At 43.4% G+C, this 23,142-nt stretch overlaps 1 protein-coding gene across 6 annotated transcripts in view; it reads left to right on the top strand.

Annotated features, from left to right (window-relative positions):
- The window catches only part of shld2 (shieldin complex subunit 2), a 124,410-nt gene extending 107,683 nt beyond the window's left edge, over positions 1–16,727 (top strand). For 4 of the 6 annotated variants that reach the window (XM_078530651.1, XM_078530652.1, XM_078530654.1 and 1 more), the window contains one exon: positions 641–2,865. In XM_078530651.1, coding sequence (XP_078386777.1) covers positions 641–813 — 173 coding nt within the window. In that variant the 3' untranslated portion in view covers positions 814–2,865. Of the gene's footprint in view, positions 1–640; positions 2,866–15,415 lie in introns of those variants that run through there. The other 2 variants (XM_078530655.1, XM_078530656.1) reach the window with 2 other exon arrangements.
- Positions 16,728–23,142: the final 6,415 nt, after the last annotated feature.

The following is a 23,142-nucleotide window of genomic DNA, read 5'->3' on the forward strand; positions in this document are numbered from 1 at the left end:
TTTCTTTATTTGTTTTTCCAATATCATACACCGTTTGGAAAGATCAAATAATCATTTTGATTCATTAACCTGTGTTCATCAGTGGCATTATAGCTGAGATTTTTTTTCTTTATTATTTCATGGGATGTGGGCATCGCTGGCAAGGCCAGCGTTTATTACCCATCCCTAATTGCCCTTGAACTCAATGGCATGCTTGGCCATTTTGGAGTCAATCACATTTCTGTGGGTCTGGAGTCACATATAGGCTAGACCAGGTAAGGACAACAGATTTCCTTCCCTAAAGGACATTAGCAAATCGTGTGCGGTTTTTACAGCAATCAATTCATGGTCACCATTACTGAAACTGGTTTTCAATTCCAGATTTATTTATTGACTTTAAACTCCACCAGCTGCCATGGTGATGATGCCATGATTCAAACCCATGTCCCCCAGAGACCTCTGGATTACTATTCCAGTGACATTACCACTATGCCACTGTCTTCCCTCCTCTGTTTCCCTAGAGTTTGGTCAGCAGAGCAGCTGCGATACATGGTTAGTTCATTGTTCTGTTCCACAATGGAAATCAGTATTAAAATGGAAAGTATCTGGATGAACCTATTTGAGAGATCAGTCACTAAAGTGCTGGGTTTGTGTGTTGCAGGCCCATCTGATAAGGTGACATATGGAATGGTGATGGCGGATTTGTGCTGTTCGTTGTTTGCAGACCCTTGTGACTATTACGTACTGACATTGCAGAGCCAGTTCCATCTGGATGAAAACAGCATCGCAATGAAACAGGAATTCTATTTGTTGAATTTCTGCCCTGATCGTTAACCTCTGAGCTTGTTAGGAACTGAAAGGTGAATTTACCAATCTCCAAACTCCCCAGGTGAGGTGTGGGGGCAGTGTGGGACCAGTGTGTGTGTCAGGTAGGGTTGTTGTGGAGGGTAATTATGATGTGAGGAGGCAAGTGTGGGTCGGGAATTGTCCGTAATGCCCATAGGCCTATCGTCAATCCATGCTCTTTTCAGGGATTGCTCCCGCTGGGTGCTGAGGGACAATAAACATTCCCTTAAGTGTTAACTCTATCCTTTTCTTTTATTATTATTCATTCGCAGGACGTGGGATTCACTGACAAAGCCAGCCTTTATTTTTCATCCCTAGTTGCCCTTCAGAAGCTGACGGTGGGCAGTTGCCTTGAAACACCACAGTCCTTGTGGAGAAGGTACTCCTACAGTGCAAATTGGGATTGTGTGTGACTTGGAAGGGCACCTGGAAGTGATGGTTTTCCCATGAACCTCCTACCATTGTCCTTCTAGGTTGTGGATGTCATGGGTTTTAGAGGTGCTGCTGGAGAAGCCTTGGCAGCTTGCTCAACTGCATCGTATCAATGCAGTCACATTGTGCTGGTAATGCAGGGAGTGGATCCTGATATTTCAGAGAGTAAATGCTACTTAACCACAGGATTGAGAAAGGCCCCTAGCTTGACTCTATATCTGCCATCAGTGCTTCAGATCTCAGTGCTCAATAGGCATGCAGACTCACAACAGATTGCTAGGAGTGCAGTGATGCCACCCTAAGGGAGTGGTAATGGCACTGTGCAAGCAAGCCTCCTGTTCTTTCTCAGGATGACAGTAGTTGTGCTCCCAATATTGTATGGCAGCCAGCCCCAACTGCTGCCACCATGCTGAGATGTTTCAATCCAAAGCTGGGTCGTCAAGGCCCAGAGCTGCTCAATGGCGACCTACAAGACCATCCAGTGAAACTAAGCAGCCTTCAACCAGCCACATTGCAGCCACTCAGATGGCACTATGTAGGAGCACTAGGTCAGGCAAGGGCACCTTCATAGGCACTAAGAGAACGCATAAGGGCAGAAAGTTCATTTTTATTTGTACAATTGAATGTATTCTTGGATAAGCATGTTATGTAAAAGTTTTTGTTGGTGGTTTTTATTGTTGGATCATGGCCAAGGGGACGTCCAGATGGGTGTGCAGCCACTTGGAAAAGTAGATCCATATTGGTCAAGGAAAATTGTCTGTGTGTCATGAAAATATAATAATTTTCATAATATTGTTGTGATTTATTGTAAAAGCGGGTTAATAGTGGGGTTTGGATAATTTCTGTGTGTGTGTGTGTGCGTGCTTGTGTGTGGGATTTAATTACATTGGAGACAGCTGGAGTGCAGGCTTTGAGTCTTCAAAAAGAAGCTAGGTTTGAAATGCTAAATACGTAAACATGGTTGAGGTTTTAGAATGAGGCGTAAGGAAAATTTGCATTTTTAGATAAACCAGAGTAGTTTGAATTTCAAAGAGATGGTAAGATGTTACACCTAGGTAGAAGAAGCTGAGCCAAACAGCGTGTTCATTTTTCCCAAAGGTTACTGATAAAATTAGTACCATGAAAAGATTTATATTATGACAAAGGTAAAGTTCCAAAGACATATCGGAACAATGGAATTTGCAGTAAAAAGGGTGAAACATGTATAAAGGAGATGAGGCTATGTGTCAGAGGAGAAGGCATTCTAAGATTTAACACAAGTGTGAAAAGCCTCCAGCCTCTGTGGATCAAGTTGCTGTCTCCAGAGACTGAAGCTGAGAAAACTCACTTTGAATTCTACCGTAAAGGGTATCGTGTTGCTTTGCCTGGTCAGTTTAAATCTATTTGTTTTTTACTGTTGCCTTAACGGAGGTGTAACTGGGAGCCAGATTAATTAGGGGTTGTAGGAGTTATTATAATAGTGATTCGTAGACCTTTGTATATGCTTGAAATCTTCTCTTTTGATATAAAATGTTAATTTAGTCTTCTAAAAACCTCTGAAGTCGTGGTAGCCTTATTACTTCTGAATTCAGGAGAAGTATCTTGAAATAAAATTCAAATTGCAAAACAGTTGTGACCGTGATCAAGTTTCCCTTGTCGATTTGATCCACCTGGCACACATCATTTGCCACATCATAACAAGTGGAAATGAAGCCTCATAATCCGCTCTCCAGCAGCCTAACAGCTAAAAACAGCCCCCAAAGCTGTAATAGGTATTACTGTGCCCTGCCTGCCTGTAAGCACCAAATGCCAAATACTCAGCACACTATTTCCACAAACTCAGCCTAAGCAAAACTAAGTCAAAAGCACCTCAGCTAAAACTTATACAGTGCTGGTGCAGGGTCCATCTAGCAGTTGAGGGGTTGTTCTTTGTGGTGTGATGCATGACTTTGCTCAATGGACCTGAGTGATCCAAATTTAGTAGATGGGCGTCACATCAGCTAGTAAGACCATGTGACATCAGGATCGGGCTGGATCAGTTGCTTCCAATGCACACAGGGGATGTTTGAGTGAGCACCCTTCTCAAGATTGCACGTTGCCAGAAGTGGCTCGAGGCGCAGCATTCCCCAGCAGACATTGCTAGTTCCATAGCACCATCTCCAGCAGCACTGCAGAAACTCAATTCAATGCATAATAGTCGACACAAGAGTGTCCTGTCTTTGCATCTGGGATTACTGTCTTAATGGGGATGAAATCATGGCAAGTAACATTTGCGCCACACAAGTGCCAGGCAATGACCATCTCCAACAAGAGAGAATCTAACCATCACTCCTTGACATTCAATGGCATTACCATTGCTGAATCCCCCACTATCAACATCCTGGGGGTTACCATTGACCAGAAACTGAACTGGACTAGCCATATAAACACTGTGGCTACAAAAGCAGGTCAGAGGCTAGGAATTCTACTGCATGTAACTCACCTCCTGACTCCCCAGAACTTGTCCACATCTACAAGGCACAGGCCAGGAGTGTGATGGGTCTCTTTCCACTTGCCTGGATGAGTGCAGTTCCAACAACACTCAAGAATCTTGACACCATCCAGGACAGAGCAGCTCGCTTGATTGGCACCCCATCTACAAACATTCACTCCCTCCACCACCGACGCACAGTGGCAGCAGTGTGTACCATCTACAAGATGCACTGCAAGAACTCACCAAGGCTACTTAGACAGCACCTTCCAAACGCATGACCACTACCATCTAGAAGGACAAGGGCAGCAGACACATGGGAACACCACCACCTGGAAGTCCCCCTCCAAGCCACACACCATCCTACTTAGAAATATATTGCTGTTCCTTCATTGTTGCTGGATCAAAATCCTGGAACCCCCTCCCTAACACCACTGTAGGTGTACCTATACCTCATGAACTGCAGTAGTTCAAGAAGGCAGCTCACCACCACATTCTCAAAGGCAATTAGGCATGGGCAATAAATACTGGCCTAACCAATGATGCTCACAATTCATGAATGAATTTTTAAAAAGCCACTAGATACTAATGAGGTGCGGATGCTGAGGTGGATGTGCGGAGTAACGAGAAAGGATAAAATCAGGAACTTGCATTTCAGGGGATCAATCAAGATTGTGGGAGCATCGAAGAAAGTAACCAAGAAGAGATTGAAATGATATGGTCATCTGCGGGCAGAGAGGAAATGTATGAGATGAATGATGGAGATGGGACTGCCAAGAAGGAGAAGAGGAAGGCCTAAGACTAGATGGAAAGATGTAGTTACAAGAGACTTGAACATAGCGGGATTGGAAGAGGAATGCGTGATTGACAGGAGGAGATGGAGCAGGGTGATCAACCAGCATTGTGGTGACCCCAAGTAAAATGAGACAAGCCAAAAGAAGAAAAGAAGGGACCTCTAAAGACAGACGATACTGAATCAGGTTCAAATGGAATGGATACAGGGTAAGTTAGAAGATATGAATGGAATATTAGGCTGGGAAAAATCAGCATTGGATGTGTGAGAACAGGGAAGGAAGGATGCATTCATTTAGTGGAAGTTCACAAGGGATATAATTTAGCAGCAGGTACCAGACCTTTTGCACTCTGTTAACAAACAACTTATATAGCGCCTTTAATGTAAGGAAACATCACAAGGCACTTCACAGGCGCATTAGAAAACAAAGTATGACATGAGCCACATAAGGAGATTTTAGGTCAGATGACCAAAAGCTTGGTCAAAGAGGCATCGTTTAAGGAGTGTCTTAAAGGAGGAAAGCAAAATAGAGAGACGAAGAGGGAATTCCCGAGCTTGGGGCCTAGATAACCGAAGGCACGACTGCCAATGGTGGAGCAGTTATAACTGGGAATGCAGAAGAAACCAGAATTAGGAGCATAAATATCTTGGAGGGTTGTGAGACTGGAGGAGATTATAGAGACAGGGTGGGGCAAGACCATGGAGAATTTGAAAACAAGATTGAAGCTTTTAAAATCCAAACATTGCTTGACCGGGAGCCAATATAGGCCAGCAAGCACAGGGGAGATGGGGGAATGGGACTTACTGTGAGTTAAGACACAGGCAACACAGTTTTGGGATAACCTCAAGTTTAAGGAGGGTAGAATATGGGAGACCAGCTAGGACTGCATTGCAATAGTCAAGTCTAGATTTATCAAAAGCATGGATGAGGGTTTCAGCAGCAGATGAGCTGAGACAGGGATGAAGTTGGGCAATTTTATGGAGGTGGAAATCTGAGATTGGAAGCTCATCTCAGGTTCAGATATGACACCAAGTTTGCAAATAGTTTCGTTTGGTCTTAGATTGTTTCCAGGGGTCAGTAGCTAGAGAACTGAGTTTGGAGCGGCGGCCGCAACCATTAGCTTCATTCTTCCTAATATATATTTAATTGGAGGAAGTTTCTGCTCACCCAGCACTGGGTGTTGGATAAGCAGCCTGATAATTTAGCAATAGTGGAGAAGTCCAGAGAGGTAATGATGAGATGGAGTTGGGTTTCGTCAGTGTACATGTAAAAACTAACGCTATTCTTTCAGATGATGTCTCCAAGGAGCACCATAAATGAGAAATATGAGGGGATGGTGCAAGGATTAATCCTTGGGGGACACCAGAGGTAATGGCTGGGGGGCAGGAAGAGAAACCATTGCAAGTGATAGTCTGAATATAGTTAGATAAATAAAAATAGAGCTAAGTGAGAGCAGTCCCATCAGCTGGACAATAGTGGTGAGGCATTGGAGGATGGTCAACTGTGTTGAAGGCTGCAGACAGGTTGAGAAGGAGAAGGAGAGAAAGATTTTCTTTGCCACAGTTACATAGGGCGTCATTTGTGACTTTGATTTGAACTGTTTCTGTTCTATGGCAGGGAGGAATCCTGATTGGAAGGATTCAAACATGGAGTTCTCGAAAAGATGGGCATGGATTTGGGAGGCAATAACACGTTCAAGAACTTTGGAAAGGAAAGTTGAAGATGGGGGCAGAAGTTTGCAAGGATGGTAGGGTCAAGGGTTGGTTTTTGAAGAGATGGCTAATGATGGCAGATTTTCAGGAGAAAGAGACAGCATCTGAAGAGAGAGAACAGCTAACAATATCAACCAGTATGGGAACCAGGAAGAGAGATTAGGTGGTGAGCAGTTTAGTGGGTAGAGGGAGCATGAGGTGGAATTCATGGGCAAGATGAACTTGGAGAGGACATGAGGGGAGATAGGAGACCAGAGAAAAATGAGAGTTCAGGGCTGGGGCAGGAAGGGTCTTTAGATGAAGTTTGGCCCAGTGGGCTAGTGAAAGGGAACGATAAAGCAGAGGCAGTTGATCAGATGGTCTCGATCTTAGTGACAAAGAGGTCCATGAGCTCCTAACACATTGCAAGAGGTGAGAGTGGAGAGTACAGGGGAAGAGGGGCTTAAGAAGATGGTTAAAAATTAAAGCTCCTAAGAATCAGGCAAAAATTTCACATTCAGTGGCAGCCTGGATGATCAAAGTATGAACCATACTGTTTGACAAGGACTCATCAAGGCAGTGGGACAGTTGTCATGTCATGTTGATGAAAATTTGAGGTACACCATCCTGGACGACAGGACATACTTCATCTGAGGTCTGGATGCAGTTGCCAGAGCAGCCTACTTGGACTTCAACAGGAGAGTGTGAACATGGATATACATATGGAGCAATTACATACTCATTTAAACAGTTCCACCCTCTCCATTGTCCACAATAATGAGTGTCGGCAGAAGCTTGGTCCTTATGTTAAAGATCTTGAAGAGGAGGATAAGATGAATTTGAAACTAAATAAGGTTACAGGAAAGTGGACAAAAAGATTTGAATGACACTTATCAGTAATAAATTTTTGAAGTAATATGTACAAGACTCAGACTGATAAAAGCGATAGATGGCCATATTTTAACCAGATAAAGAAATGGCTAGATATTAGAGCAGAAGGGGACATAGCATTGTTCCTATAATCCTCTTATGGCTTATGGGCAATTACAGTGATCAAGTTGAGGGGGGAAGTCTGGTCGGGCATTGTTCCTCGGCTGAGGCCAATGACCATGAGCATTTATGGACATATTTACTGTAGCTGGATGACAATAAGAAGAACTTAACTTCCTACTTGAGAGAATGTGAAGAGGGTAAAACTGTTAAAAATGCAAAGGGAGGATTTGGATTTGGAATTGGAGTTGGAAATCCCCTACGTACACCTGAATGTGGGATTAAAAGGGTTCAATTCAAAACAGGCCAACTCCAAAATGGGAAAGGAACTCTAGTTTCTCACATGTTGCTGGCAGCTCCAAAATAGAAAACAGGAGAGAAACCTTGGAGATCAGAAAGAAAGCAGGTCTGACATGTTTTTTCAGGGTTTGTCTCAGTTAAAGATTATTTTTTTAAATTGATTACTTGGTGATATTGTAACTATGATTTATACAAGCAATCACAGATTTACACTTGCAATCTAAATTATCAATGATATCAGATATTAATCAACACCATATATTACTGTGGTTGTACTTATTGCTAGCTGTAGCGTTGGACTACATCATGCCTCTGTTTGAATATAAAACCCTCTCATTTGACTAGGACTTCGTCATCACAAGCTATACCACTAATGGAACCAGTAGAGTGAGGTTATACAAAGTTGTACATTGAGAGCAATGTTCCCTCCAATTTTTCTTCATTGTACAGGGCCTGTTTCAGTGCACGATACATTTGGATTGCTGCATGGTCACACACCGGCACAGCTTAGAGAGAACATTGATTGCGAGGCTGATAATTGCTGCTTTTCACTAATTTTGTTAATACTTATACTGCAGTTGACAGGAATGTGTGTATACGAAGGCCTTCTAATGAAACATGAGCAAGGGAGGACCTGCAAATATCAATGTTTTCTTTCCATATGATTGTTGTAATGGTTGGACTTCCTATCTTCCTTGACCTGTTTGTAGTGGTTGGACTTCCTATCTTTTTTGACCTCGTGGTATATTAACTGCAGTTGAAATATGGCTGCTAAGCATCCACCGTAGAACGTTTCAGCACAAAGACAGACCATCGGCCCCTCAAGTCTGCCTCGGTATTTCTTTCCACGTGAACCACCTAGTTTAATTCCACTGCCCTGCACTTTGTGATTATCTAAATTTGTGCTCTCTTACTGCAAATTTGCCAACCAATGAAAGTAATCTATCATTATTTATCTTAATGTCATTCACGATCTTGCAAACTAACCTTTCCAATGGTTTTCCCTCATTCCATGAAGAGGTTTGTGGTCTACTTTAGCTACCCCCCATCAGCCTAATGATTGATGTTGGGCATGTATAACTGCTGAGAATGCATGTACCACCATTCTGGGTGGGCTGCTTTGCTGCACTGATGTATTGCTCCCTCCCAATGACAAAGATGCTAACACTTGCTGGGGTACAGTTCCATGGGTGATGTCTTCCTCCCCAGTGCTTCGGCAAAATGCCAATTGCTTGTGTACATGCCCAGACTGTACACATTGCCAGACTGTTTTACCATTGGGGTGTAACAGGGCTTGACCCTGTTATCTGTGCTGTGGATTTTCCAGGGAGCAGTCACTGAATAAGGATCAGGAGCAGGAACCCTGGCCAGGATTTTCTGGCCCCGCACACCACCGGGATCTTCTGGTCCCGTAAAAGTCAGTGGACTTTTGGCTGGCACACTGCATTCCCCACAGCGAGTCCTGCCGCAACAGGTCCCGCCACGGTGGGGTCGGAAAATCCTCTCCTTGTCTTTTCCCATTCCATGCTAAGGTCCACTGAGGAAAATTGCAAAACCCTACCACTGCCCTAGCACAGATTAGTGAACTCAACATATCTGACTTGAAACCAAAGGTGAGCTGTGTGGTTCAGTACCTTACTACTTGAGCAGCTCGGGACTGCCAGATTGGACTGCCTCACTAAGACATGCTGCTATTTCAGATTTTCCCATTTTCAATCATTTCTGCAGCTGTTATGTGCCCCTAACTCAGGATCAATCAGGTTATTCAAACTGAAATTGGGAGCCTTCATTCGAGCAGCTCCAATTGTCCTTTATGTTTCCATAACTGATTGCTTGGGGTAGAATTTGTGTTGGATAATTATCCAGGTCTGTAGGAGGGATCTGGGTGCTCTGTGAGGCCTTTCCTTGAGCTTCCTCCAAGCGATTAAGAGTCAGGAGAAATTCAAGATAAACATGGTTGATTTGTTTTGATAAACTAGGCTTTATTTAATGTGATTTATGGTTGCAATATTCTCCTACTGCTAAACACCACGCATACTGTGTTACAGGCTACAACATCACCAATTCTACACTTTTAAAACACTATAACACTATCACCAATGCTGCACAGTGTATAACATGTACAGTGTTATAGACTGCAATATCACCAGTTCTGTAAATTGTATAACAAAGTGTTACAGACTACAGTATCACCAATTCTGCAAAGTGTATAACAGGCACAGTGTTACAAACTACAGTATCACCAATGCTGCACAGTGTATAACAGATACGGTATTACAAAATACAATATCAATTTTGCACAGTGTATATCATGTACAGTATTATAGACTGCAATATCACTAGTTCTGGAAATTGTATAACAGGTACAGTGTTACAGACCACAACATCAATTCTGCACAGTGTATAACAGGTACATTGTTACAGACTACAGTTGCTAAGTTGTATATTAGGAAATGTTATTTGCACTACAGCAGTAGAAAGCACTGTATTTATGTATAAATCACCACCAGAAGAATAAAACAGTCAGCAGACATGATCAGAAAGCTGCTGTACAGGATTTTGTGCCAGAGGTTTGAGAGGTTGTAGGAACAGGCAAAATCCTTCAGCACCATAGGTATCCTGGCCCTCGAGTAGCTGCTTCAAGCCCTTGTTGAGTGCATGCAACTGCTTTACAAACTTCTTTAGTTTGTTAATCATCTCATTCCAGTTTTTCACCAGCTTGCCACTTGCGTTCACGAATGATCCCACAACAACTCGCCCCAACAGCTGGCTAACAATTGGGTGAGGTAGCAGCTGCTCAACATTTCCTGTAGAATTTTACTGCACTAAGGCCAGCAGCAGGGAGGAAATGGCATAAAAGAACCCTGTGTCACACAATCCAACTGTATCTCTGAATCTATTCCTCACAGGCTGTTAGCTAAAGTTGAAACGCATGGGGTTGAAGGGAAAGTATTGACATGCTTAGGAAATTTGCTGAGTGGCAGGAGAAAGGGAGAAGGGATAATTGGCAGGTACTCTAATTGATTAGATGTGACTAGTGGTGTCCTGCAGGGATCTGTGTTGGGCTTCAACTAATCACTATATTTATTACTGAGTTAAATAATATGAATGACATGAAGATAGGCAGCATTATAGGCAATGTGGATGCAAGCTTAAACAAACCAGTATTGTGTAGCAAACCAGGAATTTAGAAGGTTAAGGAGTCATTAGATCAAAGTTTTCAAGACATTAAGGTAAACAAATAGTTCCTCTCTGTTACCTTATTTCCCCTGGTTTGGGAGTCTGACTAGGAGGGGTAATCTAAAAATTAGAACCAGACGGGAATGAAATTATGAAACACTTCTACACATAGAAGTTGTAGAAGTTTGGAATTCCCTTTTCCAAATGACAGCTGATGCTAGATAAATTGTTAATTTTTAATCTGGGATTGATAGATTTTTGTTAACCTAAGGTATGAAGGAATTTGGGGCAAAGATGAGTAGATGCAATTAGGTCACAGGTCAGCCATGGTCTCATTTAATGGGGGAACAGGCTTGAGGAGCTACTGTGATGGCCTGTTCCTCATTTCTGTCTGTATCTCTGGATCAGTCTATCTATCTGCATTTCTAGGTCAGTCCTATCCCTGTATACCTGGGTTGGCTGGTCTGCCTGTGTCTCTGGGTTAATCCATCTCCCTGTATCTCTGGATCATACAGACTGTTTGTGCCTCTAGGTTTGTCTACCCGTTTGCATCTCTGGGTCTGTCCACCTCTCTTCTCAGGATCGGTCCACCTGGCTGTATCTCTGGGTCATTCCAATTGTCTGTCTTTCTGTCAGTCTGCTTGCCTGTATCTTTGGGCCTGTCTTTCTGTGTCTCTGGAACTGACAATCTAACTTTTGCCTTTTCATCACCCACCTGGAAACAAGTCTTTCATTCCATGTGAGTTTAGTGTTTGATTCTTGACTGAATATCAAATAGAAGGGGGATTTTCACAAAGAGGATTGAAGTCTCTGATTGTGATAACAGATTTCTTACTTTGATTAATGTGAGCAGAAACCCATTCTGTTTCCTGTTCATACTGTTCCATGAGCCCGAGCTTTCCGATGTTTCTTTCCGGATGATTTGTCTCACTGTAATCCTCTGGAGGCTTGTTTAAATTTGGATTAAAGGCTCTCCAGACACATACTCCTGTTATTGGAGATGAAGAGAAAGGCAAGGATCAAATTATTGTCAGTGGCAGAGGGTAGTATGAAAAGCAGTGGTCTGAGAAAAGGCTGTTCATACCATCAAGCTCATTCTGCCCAATAAATCAATCATGCAATGCTTAAGATATGTCACTTAGTGTAGGACTGAAACTTATCAACCAGGAATTATTGATTCTACCTGTAAGCTGATGATACCCATGTCACTCATCTCTGTCCCCGACTCAATCCATCTGTTATGAAAACCCTCATCCATGTTTTTGTTACCTGTGGATTCAACTATTCCAATGCTTTCCTGACCAGCCTCCCATCTTCCATCCTCTGTGAACTTCTCATTTAAAACTGCTGCCCGTACCCAACTCAGAACAGTTTAATTTACCCATCACCCCTGTACTCTCTGACCTACATTGCCTCCCAGTCTAGCAACTCCTCAAATTTAAAATTCTCAGCCATGGCCTCACTGTTTCCTATCTGTATAACCTCTTCTAGCCCCACAGCCCTTTGAAATCTCTGCATTCCTCCAGTTCAGGTCCTTTACACATCCCTGATTTCCTCTCCTGCACAATTGGTAGCTGTGTCATTGAATATCTGGTCCCGAATCGCTGGAATTCTCTCCCTAAAGCTTTCTGCCTCTAGATCTCTCTTCTCCTTTAAGATGGCTCTGAAAACCTACCTCCTTAACTAAGATTTGGCCACTTGTCCTGTTATTGCTCTGAAAAAATGCCTCAGAATGTTTTACTATGTTAAAGGTGCTGTATAAATGCAGGTTGCTTTTCCTGAAACTCAAGCTTTGATCCCTGATCTGTGTTGAGTTGGATAATTTTAGCTGGACCATTTGCATGAGTCAGATAATTGGCCTCAGTCTGCTTGTATTAAGGAAGATTCAGTGTTTTAAATCAAGAACATTAGGTGAAGGGCCGGTGCTAAGATTCAAAACTAAGAAAGGAAGACATGTGTCAGGGACACCAAACATGAGTTTTAGAAGCCTGAAAGGGGAGAAAGGAGTTCTACACTCTCCACTTCCCAGCTTTTATCTAGAAAACCCCTGCCAGGGTGAAGACTAGCCTGAGCTGTGATGTGCCCTGTCCGCAGGGCACCACTGGCAATTGGACCACCCCTCATGTTGCCCAGACTGCCCATCAGCTAATTCAGCACAGAACCGGGAATGAGAAATGAGATTATATCAAGCTTTTCCTATTCAAGGTCACTCATCTGTCACTCATTGAAATTCAAACATAGGAACTTAACAAGATAGCATACAGGCTGAAAATGAAGAGGCATTTTTTTTTTTAACGAATGGAAATCTGTGTTTAAATATTCCAGGTTCCTACCCATAAACTCAAACAATGAACGGTGTAGATCCAGGTTAGTGTTGGTTGGATTATCAGCTCCAATATATTTGTTGTTCACCAGTCAAAACTGCACTCGTGCTTGAAACTTTGGTGGAATGATGGTCGGAATACTTTCAGTTCTGGAAAGCAAGGGGTTTTGTAACATCAGACTGTGACACTAACAATATTATTCAGACCGTGAAGTTGCTGGGAGAATAGACTGACATATGTTTATGGGTGACCGAGACCTGTTTGTAGAGAATGTTTTATTGGCTGCTAGAAAAGTTGAAACTGTAGACATGTGGAACTTCTCAAAAACTGAATGCTTAGCGCTTAAATGTGTAGCAGGGACTGAGCCTTATGACAGTCTCAGGTTCTTTTGCTGGTCTATGTAGAAGTTTCAGCCTTGGTCAATGGTAACACGCTCAAGACATGAATCAGGAACAGTAATAGGTCGTGCAGCTCCTCAATCCTACTCCATCATTCAGTAAGATCGTGGTGGAACTTCTACATCAACTCCACTTTCCTGCCCTATCCCCATATCCTTGCTTCCCTTAGTGCTCCAAAATCTACTACAGCATCAAACTTTGCAGCCTATTACCCCTATTGATAGAATCTCCAGCCAGGGCTTTAGAAGTTTTTAGCTGAGTCAGAGATTGTCTACATCAGAGACTTGAAAACACAATCTAGGCAAACATTTCAGTACCATACTAAGTGTAGTAATTATGGTTTTATTTAGTTATGATGTATCTTTAAGAATAATGCTTGTTAAGGAAGATCACATGATCTTAGTAACCAATAGGAGAGTACCGTGGGTTACCTCAGCAGTCAGTGTAGAAATGGAGTTGAAAGCACATGTGCAATTGCTGCTGAGTATATTGTAAATAAACTTAATGTTTCCACCCAAGAAGTGTCTGCAGATCAACTCTATCACTAATAGTACAACTCAGCCACCCTACAACATTGAGGGAGCACTGCACTGTTGTTTCGAGACGTGAAACATAAACTCTGTCTGCCTTCTTAGGTTTACGTAGAGAATCCCAGAACATGATTTGAAGATAAGCAGCAAGATCTCCCCAGCGTCCCAACTCCTGGCTAATATTTGTCCCTCAGCCAACAGCACTAAAACAAATTATCCATCCATTATGTTAATACTGTTTTTGGGAACTTGCAATGCAAAAATTGGCTGCTTTGCTTTCTACATTACAATAGTGCTATAAAGTTCTTCATTGACTCTAAAGCTCTTCGGGATGTCCTGCTGGTTGTGAAAGGTGCTATATAAAGGTCAAGGAGTAGCCTGCCAACACACACGAATGGGAAGGTGCTGGAACTGGTGACTGATTGAAGTACCAGATGGTTACTGGCAGCTGAGAAACTTAACAGAGCCAGATGAACAGCACCTCATCTTTCAATTATTTTACACTTTACTGTACACTTTACAGCCTCCTGGACTCAACATTAAGTTCAAGAATTTCACACAAAAGCTCTGTCCCCCATTTTGTTTCTTTTGCTTTGCTTTTTTCTTTCAGTAAGCAGCACCTCTACTCTAGGCACATGTTTTGTTTCTTTATTTTCTTGCTCCATCTCTATTCCCTTTGGCCCTGGAGGTTTAACTCTTTTGTCAACATCTCCCATCTTTCACCCTATCACAGACTTTCCTCTTGTGGTTGTCCCACCTTCCTCTTGTGGTTGTCTCACCTACCCCATGCTCAAATTATATTACATTTCTAACATGTCCCAGTTCTGATTAAAGGTCACAGACCTGAAATGTTAACACTCTCTCTTCATAGATGCTGACTAACCTGCTGAGTATTTTCTAGCATTTTCTGTTTTTATTTCAGATAAACTGAAGCTCCATCCGTATCTTTAGCTGGATGTTAAGGCTCTCATGACACTGTATGAGGAAGCACAAGGTGCTTCTGTTCTAATCAACATTCCTGCCTCGACTAAAACCCCTGAAAACAGATTCTCTGATTACCCATTCATTTGCTGTTCATGGAACCTTGCTGCATTTGCTTACAGCAGTCATCACACTTAAAAGTAATTCAATGGTTCTTGGATGTACTGAGGACACCATAAGCTGCTATACAAGCAGTAACTTCTCTCCTTTTCAAATTTCAGTTGAAGCTGAGAGGCTCCTCCCACTCCATTATATTTTTGCATTCCATGTCTTCTGGTAACACTGTAACACTGACTAGTTATTGTCAATGAGTACAGACCTATCAGCCTCTTTGTATTGGGATTCATAGCCAAAAAGCACTGGGTTAAGATTCCCTCAAACCAACCCTCATTTGAGCTCCCTTTCACTGGCAGAGGGAGAAGAGTCTGTCCCCTTCCTTTGATTGGTTTGAAACCCATGTGAAAGTAAAGCACTGATACATTGCAGTACCTGCAGTCCTGATATTAAGTCTTTCATTCTAGGTTCACTTACCTTTGAGCTACTGGTTGGCTGGAGGAGCACGGAAGTGGAACCTGGTGGTGACTGTTGCCATCAGTCGACGATAAATTAGGTCCCCAGACAAAGTGAAGTACGAGCTTCCGTAATGACAAAAGGCACATCTCTTCCTCCAGAGGTAAACAGCTACTCCAACCAAGAAGAGGAAGAAGACGATTCCAAGTACTGCTGCAGCTTTGACTGAAATATCGGAGATCAACAGTAATACGGAAATTGTGAACATCATCTGAGCAACACAAAGATGGGCTAAATACGCTTGTTGGTTTTACTTTCCAATTGTTTCTCTCCTCCCCCACCCCCGCCTCATTGGAGTGTCTATTACCCCTAGCTGGACTTAGACATTGGGTTAACAGGCTATTCAACTGTGAAATACATTACAGTCATCCCAATGCTGTTGTCACTTGACCTCCACAAGCATACGTATTTCAGCTGCAGTTACCAGATATAAGCTGGGAGCGAGAATGCTGGCTACTATCACCACCAACCCATCACCCCCTACCAATCAGGATTGCATTTTGAAAGTCCTTCAGGAAGTTTAAAAGACTGAGGTTGAAGTTTTGGGCAGAGGTAAAGGTTGGAGGGGAAGGTGAAGGATGGGAGAAGGCTGAGAGAGAGGTCAATGGTGGGAAAAGGATTGAGGTGCTTCCACAGCTGGTTTATAGTTCATGCTGAAGCTACTGGTAGAGTGCAGGGAGATTACTCCTTACCCTCAAGTGTCTAAACCTTGAACAGGTTGTCACTCTCAGTGATCTGGTCCTAACCCCAGCAGCTTAACATTGAAGCACAGCTTCAGTCTTGTGGTCATGTGGCATGGATTGTGTGGTGCACTCTGGGTACTGTAGTTCCTTAGGAAAACACACATGCAATTTATCAACAGCAGTAGCACCTAAGACCCAGATAAAGTTTCCAGCTTTGTTGCCAACCCTCCAGGATTGAGTTAGAGTCTCCAGGGATTCCAGATTAATCTCTGGGCACTGCTGTGAGCTACACTGAGGAAAAAAGTCAGAGGACGTTTAAAAATTTGTGGGTGCAAAATTCAGTAGCTCCCAGTGGTGTGTCACCTGCATGCACCTGAATACCTTGAAGGAATGCTATTGTGACACCAGTGACCCGAACAGACTAATGCAATGTCAAGATATTTAAAGGGCCACTCAATAAGTTGCAGATGAGGTATCTTTGACTTAGAAAGGCAAAGTTTGTGGAAACAATGTGGTGAATTGCTGGAGTTATTTGGAGATATATGCTGCACTCAGTAAAATAAGAAAGATCAATACCTTGCACAGGTATGGGGGTAGTTTTTGTAGCACCACTTGGTCTGTAACTTGAGGTGAGACAAACCTGTGACTCACTTTGTGCTCTGCCCGACGTTCTTATTCACCTCTACGTGGTATCTTGGATGAGGTGGAGAAAGCCTACTCACTTGTCTCTGATTGCGGCTTCACCTTCTTCAGAGTCCCTTCCTCTTTTGAGGGTCTGTTATGGAGAGTACACAGATCACCACCAAGCATAAGCCCTTTGTAGGATTATACTGCAGGATGTCACCTGACTGGTCCAGGCATCAGAACCATTCACAGCTGAGATGAATGTGGTTGTTGTCCTTGTCTTTGAGGTGCTGGGGGTGACACGTTCAGAAGCTGCTGCACAGATGTTCCCTCAGACAAGTCAAGGAGGTTGATAATGATGGTGCCCTGTGAGGGATGGCATCCTCATCCTCCTCCTCGGTGACTGCCTCAGTCTTTGGCTTGTGCTCTGGATGGCTAGAGAGGAGCACCAGCTGGGACACAACTGGCATCCCCTCAAAACATCTCCATCATCCATGCCACTGACCAGTCAAGGCTGCATAGGGCAGCTTGCATCCTGTGAATGTCAGTGCAAAGTTACTGCATATGCTGTCCATGAGGTTGACCACACTCTCAATGGAGGAGCTTGTGCATTAAAAACCCGGAGCTATGGTGGCACACATGAATTGAATGACTCCTCTATTCTCAGCCCATGACCCCACACTCCGTCAAGGTACTCTGACATGTGGAAACATGTCTGTTGCTGCTGATGAAATAGCTCCCTTACTAGTGACTCCAGAGGCCCTGCACCTGTGCCCAGCTGAGCATGTTTGCGTATATTCTCCATTCTCTGAGGAGGTCTGCTCACAGCTGCCTCTCTCCTCCTGCTCACTATCTATGTGCATGCGAGGACCCAACAAGGTGACTGAATAGATGGAAGGTGTCTTCTCCCAGTGCTGACACAGGAATTTGTTTTTGCACTTCAATGGTTAGACCTGTGGGAGATACAAGAAAAGACCATGAGAACTAGCCTTGAAGAGCAGAAACCTCTGTAGTGCTGAGGCTTCCCAATGCAACTGAGTCTTCAGCATGCTGTCAAATAGACTGGAGTGCACTGCTCCCCTTCATCCATGCGTGGATTCACCCTCTCCATCAGAGATACCTATCTCATCTTTCCCAGCTTGCTCGTGGTCAGCTACCCTGACGACCTCCAGTTCTCCCTCTCCCATGGCAGTGACAATATACAGGATGAGAAGCTTTCCTCCTGTCTGCACCCATTCACAGGCATTTTGTGTCAATTTCTTCTGTTAAGACAAAAGAGAAAGAAATAAAGCACTTCGGACCTGTATGGCTAATGCCAATAGCTCATTGAGCTAGGAAGCTGCAGTGCTGACAATTCCTCAGCAGTGCTATGGCTCTGAGCATTGTTGAGGGGTCAGTAGGTACCCTTGGCAGATATTCATTCCTCCCATGTTCAGGAGCAGCATGCACCCACAGGCTCCTCAGCTGGGTGTCTGCTGGAGATAGAATACCCAGCGGCCTTTCATGAGGGTCTGTCTTTGCACTCAACTTGCCAAAGCAAAGAAACTCATTGAACTTTTCCCTGCATTGAACCCAGTTCCTCCTGACCACATTCCACCTGGTAATGGTTTCAGCCACCTCTATTCAGGCTTGTTTTGTTTGGGGAGGAAGTGGTCTTCTCTGCTACTCTCTAGAAAGAGGAGCTCTCTCTCCTTTCCCTCACTGCTTCGAGGAGGATCTCCAGGGCTGTATCTGCAAACAGCGAAGGGCAGTCCTGTCCTGGGTTCCAGCCCTCTGCCTTTTTTGCTCAATGAATTATACAACAATTGAATCAGTCCAAGGGCACATTAATGGCAGCCCCTCAGCGGAACTGGCCAACCCACCTTCTAACAAATTAAGACACCGTCCCTGTGAAAATCAAGGCCTGTGACTGCTTTCCCCCACCCAAGGTGAGATCAGGGTCAGGGGAAACAGTCCCAATGTCCGTTTCCCAATCCCAGAAGGAAAATCAGGTCCGTGTGTCTCTCCTGGCCTCCGCTTGTCCAATCAGTGTCTCCAAGGTGGCATCATTTAAGCAGGGAGTGGCACGGTACAACTTCTTCTTTAACCCTGAGTGTTCCAAAGTGATTATCCAGCGGCATGAAACGCATAAGTGCAGCTTATCTTTTATAGGAACTGTGTCTTTAAAAAGGAGTATGTGATTTCCTCACAATGCTAGCTGGCCCCCTGCAATGTACAGATGCCGCCTGCAGAGCTAGCAATGCAACACAGGGTCTGCTCTGGGCCATGCTACAGCCATGAAAATGAGGTGGCTGCACTAATTTTACATGCTGCACACTCAGTTTCTAACACTGCATTTTTAAGTTTTTCTTTGAGCACTTTTTATTGTAAAGGGTGTTGGAAACAGGAAAAAATGGTGTTTTACTGACAGTCATGAATCATCCAGTTGGCAAGGCAAACTTGTTGGCTGCAGGACGTCATGTGATAAAATGTCCATGAATACATCCAGCCTGAATTGGCAACTTGAGTGGGGAAAACTTCTTAAAAAGAGTTTTTTTTTAGGTTGGCTTAATGGTTCTAAATACTGAGCACAGGGCAATGGTGTCCTAGTTTCCTTATACCAATTAATTTTCCTTTATAATCAATATTTGCAAAGAAAAAAGGGTCAATTCAACTTGGTTACACGCAACGCAGCTTATTCCCACCCCACACAATGCAGTTACTCACAGCTCTCCATAGTTCACTGTTGCCCTACATCTAGAAGCTTTGTTTATTACTCTCATCTCACTTTTAATTCTAAAATGCTGGAAGCAATTATGCTGTCACAGACGTATTGGGATAATTCTTGGGAGGCTCTGGGCCCCCACATGTGGAACTCTTCACATAGCTTTTGACTGACTGAAATCACTACATATTAACTCCCCGCATCGCCTCTTGCCTTCACCCCCAAATCGGAGCCAAAGTTTAGCTGACTGTGCAATTAGGAAATCTGGAAGTTCCCAGTTAATTCTTTGATGTAAATAAAACAACCAGCGTCTTTCCTCCACTGCAAACCATCTTGTTAACCCCTTCTCCACTGTCTCCTCCATCCTGATCTACAGCAATAAATGTCTGGCAAGGATATATCCTTGGCCTGTTTCTGTTTCTCATCTACATGCTTTGGTTTCCACAGGTATTCTGATGACACCCAGCTCCACCTTACCACCACTTCCTCTGGATTCCTGTATTGTTACTAAATTATCAGACTGCTTAACCAATATCCAGAAATTTCCACCAATTAAATATTGAGAAGATGGAAGGCATTGTCATCAGTCCCCACTCCAAACTCTTTTCCCTAGCTACACTGACTCCCTGACAAGCAATACCTCAAGTTTTAAACTCTCATCCTTGCTTTCAAATCCTTCCATGGCTTTGTCCGTTATCTGTAATCTCCTCCAATCCCCCAACCCTCTGAGATATCTGTGCTCATCTTATTCTGGTTTCTTGAATATCCCCAACTTTAATTGCTTCACCGTTTGCGGCCACGCCTTCAGCTGCTTACACCCTAAGCAATGGAATTCCCTTCCTAAGCCACTGTAACCCTTTACCTCTCTTCCTTTAAGACGATCCTAAAAACCTACCTTTGATTAAGCTTTTGTCCATCTCCCTTGTTATTGCCTTATGTGGCTCAGTGTCTAATTTTGCTTTACAATCTCCTGTGAAGTGTCTTGGGATGTTTTGTTATGTTAAAGACACTATATAAAAAGTTGTTGTGGATGCATCAATTGCTCAGTATGTGCTCCAGCCATGCAGTGAGGTCACAGACAGACTATCATTTAAAATGCTTCTCAGAAACAAGGAAGATTTGAAGATAAGACAAGAATGAGCATATCTCACTATATTTTGCTTGAGACTCTTATATTTTCAAGATCCAACCAATTTTAGAGGGTAGTCTGGTCTGCAAGATAATAGGTATTAGTTACCTTTAACATGTCATTCCTTTAGAGCAGGATTAGGTTCAGACTGGACAGTCCTGTCAGTCCAACAATACCAGCCAATGTTCAATAATCTCTATTCTCTGCTTTTGGAGTCCTAATTACTGAATCTTCATGCCTGCACATTTCCAGAATTTTCAGGGTTTGTAGTCAATTGACCTCTCTTCTTTTGGTTACTTTATTTCCAAGATAATCTATCTTATCAATTGTAATTTCAGCTGACTGAGATGGGAAAAAAGCTTTCTTCCTCTGTTGCATTCTTTATAGACAACATGTAAATAACCATCTAGACAAGAGTATTTTGTAATATAATTTGGTTACGCCATGGTAAACCCTTCAGATAAAATTTTATTTTTCTTGAGTGCTTGAACAGTGACTCAACATCAGTATATTCCATTTGATGTCTAGTCTTGGTGGCTATCCCACAGAGGCTGGAGAGGCCATAGATACTTTCAAGACGTGACATTACCTTTGAAGGCATACAAGTTTTCTGACTCTTTGCCATTTGTACCTTAAGCAAGAATAACTGTAAAGAAATTACATCCCTAAGATTGGACATACTGCAATGAGTCAAAAAGCTAAGGAAATTGGCACAAGTAAATTCACAGGCTATCTGAAGTCAGGCAAACTGAGTGAGCTTTCGTAGGACCCTGCAACAATCTCTAACCCAGTTTGGAGGGAGTTGGGAAAAGTTCAGATTTCGCCAAAGCCTGGATCAGTTTAAAAATACACGAGTGGACCAGGAGTTATTAGTCGAGAACATCTTCAGCGGGGTGTGAAGTACAAATTAAACCAACTCACATCACAGCTGCATTTTGGTTTACAAAGGGTTTAAATAAATAGGTTTAAACTAAAAGACGAGCAAACCTTGTGAAACCTCCAGCTGGATGAGAATGGATTGATTAATTTCTCTGACTGCACATCATTATACCTTTCTTAGGATATCTTGTTAATTAAGTTAATTTCATTCCGACAAAATCAGAAGTACAATCAGAGCAAAAAGTAGAACCTGTTCATAGCATTTCCTTACCAGAGACAATTACTGCAGTAAAATAACCTGTAATAATTAAAATATTTCAGAAACTTACGAAACATCATTGCTCATGGATCAGCTGCTTCTGTTCACTTGGTCACTGCAGTTAAATCAGCAGTAAACACCTTGCACTATGTCCAGTGAGAAACTACATTCTAATAAGATTGGCCGTTGCTTTGATTGACGTAAGTCACAGTATCCAGGGGAGAAAAGAGATGACTGCTAATTCCCCAGTCAGGTTGGGGGATCAGACTGCTGTAAGTGACTGCAATTGATTAAACAGAAACAATTTGTATGTAACTATCATCGAATCATTGCATTTTGTTTGAGTCTCTCCTCCTATCACCTGGTGTCGCTCCACCCACCACCTACCTACCTCAAACTGCCAGTCCTTCCATAGCACATTGTTAGCTCTGCCATTGCCCACTGACAAATTGCGATGTGTAAGGATAAGGGCGGAATCATCCCAGAATTGTACTAAGTGCTGTAGTGGGTGTGAAAAACGACATTTTACCCAGCAGCTGCAATGGTAGATTTTCGTGCCGTATCATCCCCTTCTTGCCTCATTAATTATGCAGCCATGGCAAACATTCCGTCTTGCTGGCAGCCGGCCTTTGAATCACCCACATTCCGTTACTTCACCGTTTCCTCACTCCAGGTGCCATATCTAAACTGCAACCGCACATACAGTTCTCAATGCTTGTAGCCCAGGACTGCTCCAGTGAAGACATGGCCCTGAAAGCCAAGAAGAGTTCAGTGATTCCAATGAGCAGGGCTTCTAATGAGATGCTAAAGTATTGAAATTAGGTTTACGACGTGTGGTGGCGGGAAATGCGTGCCACTATCGACAGGTAGAGCGGACGATCACAAACTGGTTTCATAATGGCATAAAACCGATTTTTGACCTTCTCGCCATATTGTCCACTCATGCCGCCAAACACACCCGTCACTGGAATGCCTTTTGGAGGCCCGCAATGATGTCCTCCATCCCTTCTCTGGCTGCAGGAGGTCCAGCAATCTCACCACTCCAGTTTGGGAGGCGGTGGCAGTGGTGGTCAGTGCCAACACTGCACAGAAGAGGTTGGCCATCCAGTGCAGAAAAAGGATAAATGATCTTACCTGTGCTGCCAGGTTAAGGCAACCATCTCATCACTCTAAACTCACACACTCACAAGGCCATCATATATTCACTGGCATTTTACTCACTGCCACTCAAAGGACATCACCACACCCTCACATCTCCATCTCCATCTGGCCTCATCTCCTCTGGAGACTGCCTCCTCAGCCCTCACCATCTTGAGGCCGCTTGCATAGATCAAGATGTGCCCCCACAACACACCCTGGGATACTCACCTTCCCCAGTACAGCCCTCATCCTGCAGCCTC

The sequence above is a fragment of the Cetorhinus maximus genome, chromosome 27 (genome assembly GCF_964194155.1).
Source record: "Cetorhinus maximus chromosome 27, sCetMax3.hap1.1, whole genome shotgun sequence".
In the NCBI taxonomy this organism is placed as follows: domain Eukaryota; kingdom Metazoa; phylum Chordata; class Chondrichthyes; order Lamniformes; family Cetorhinidae; genus Cetorhinus; species Cetorhinus maximus.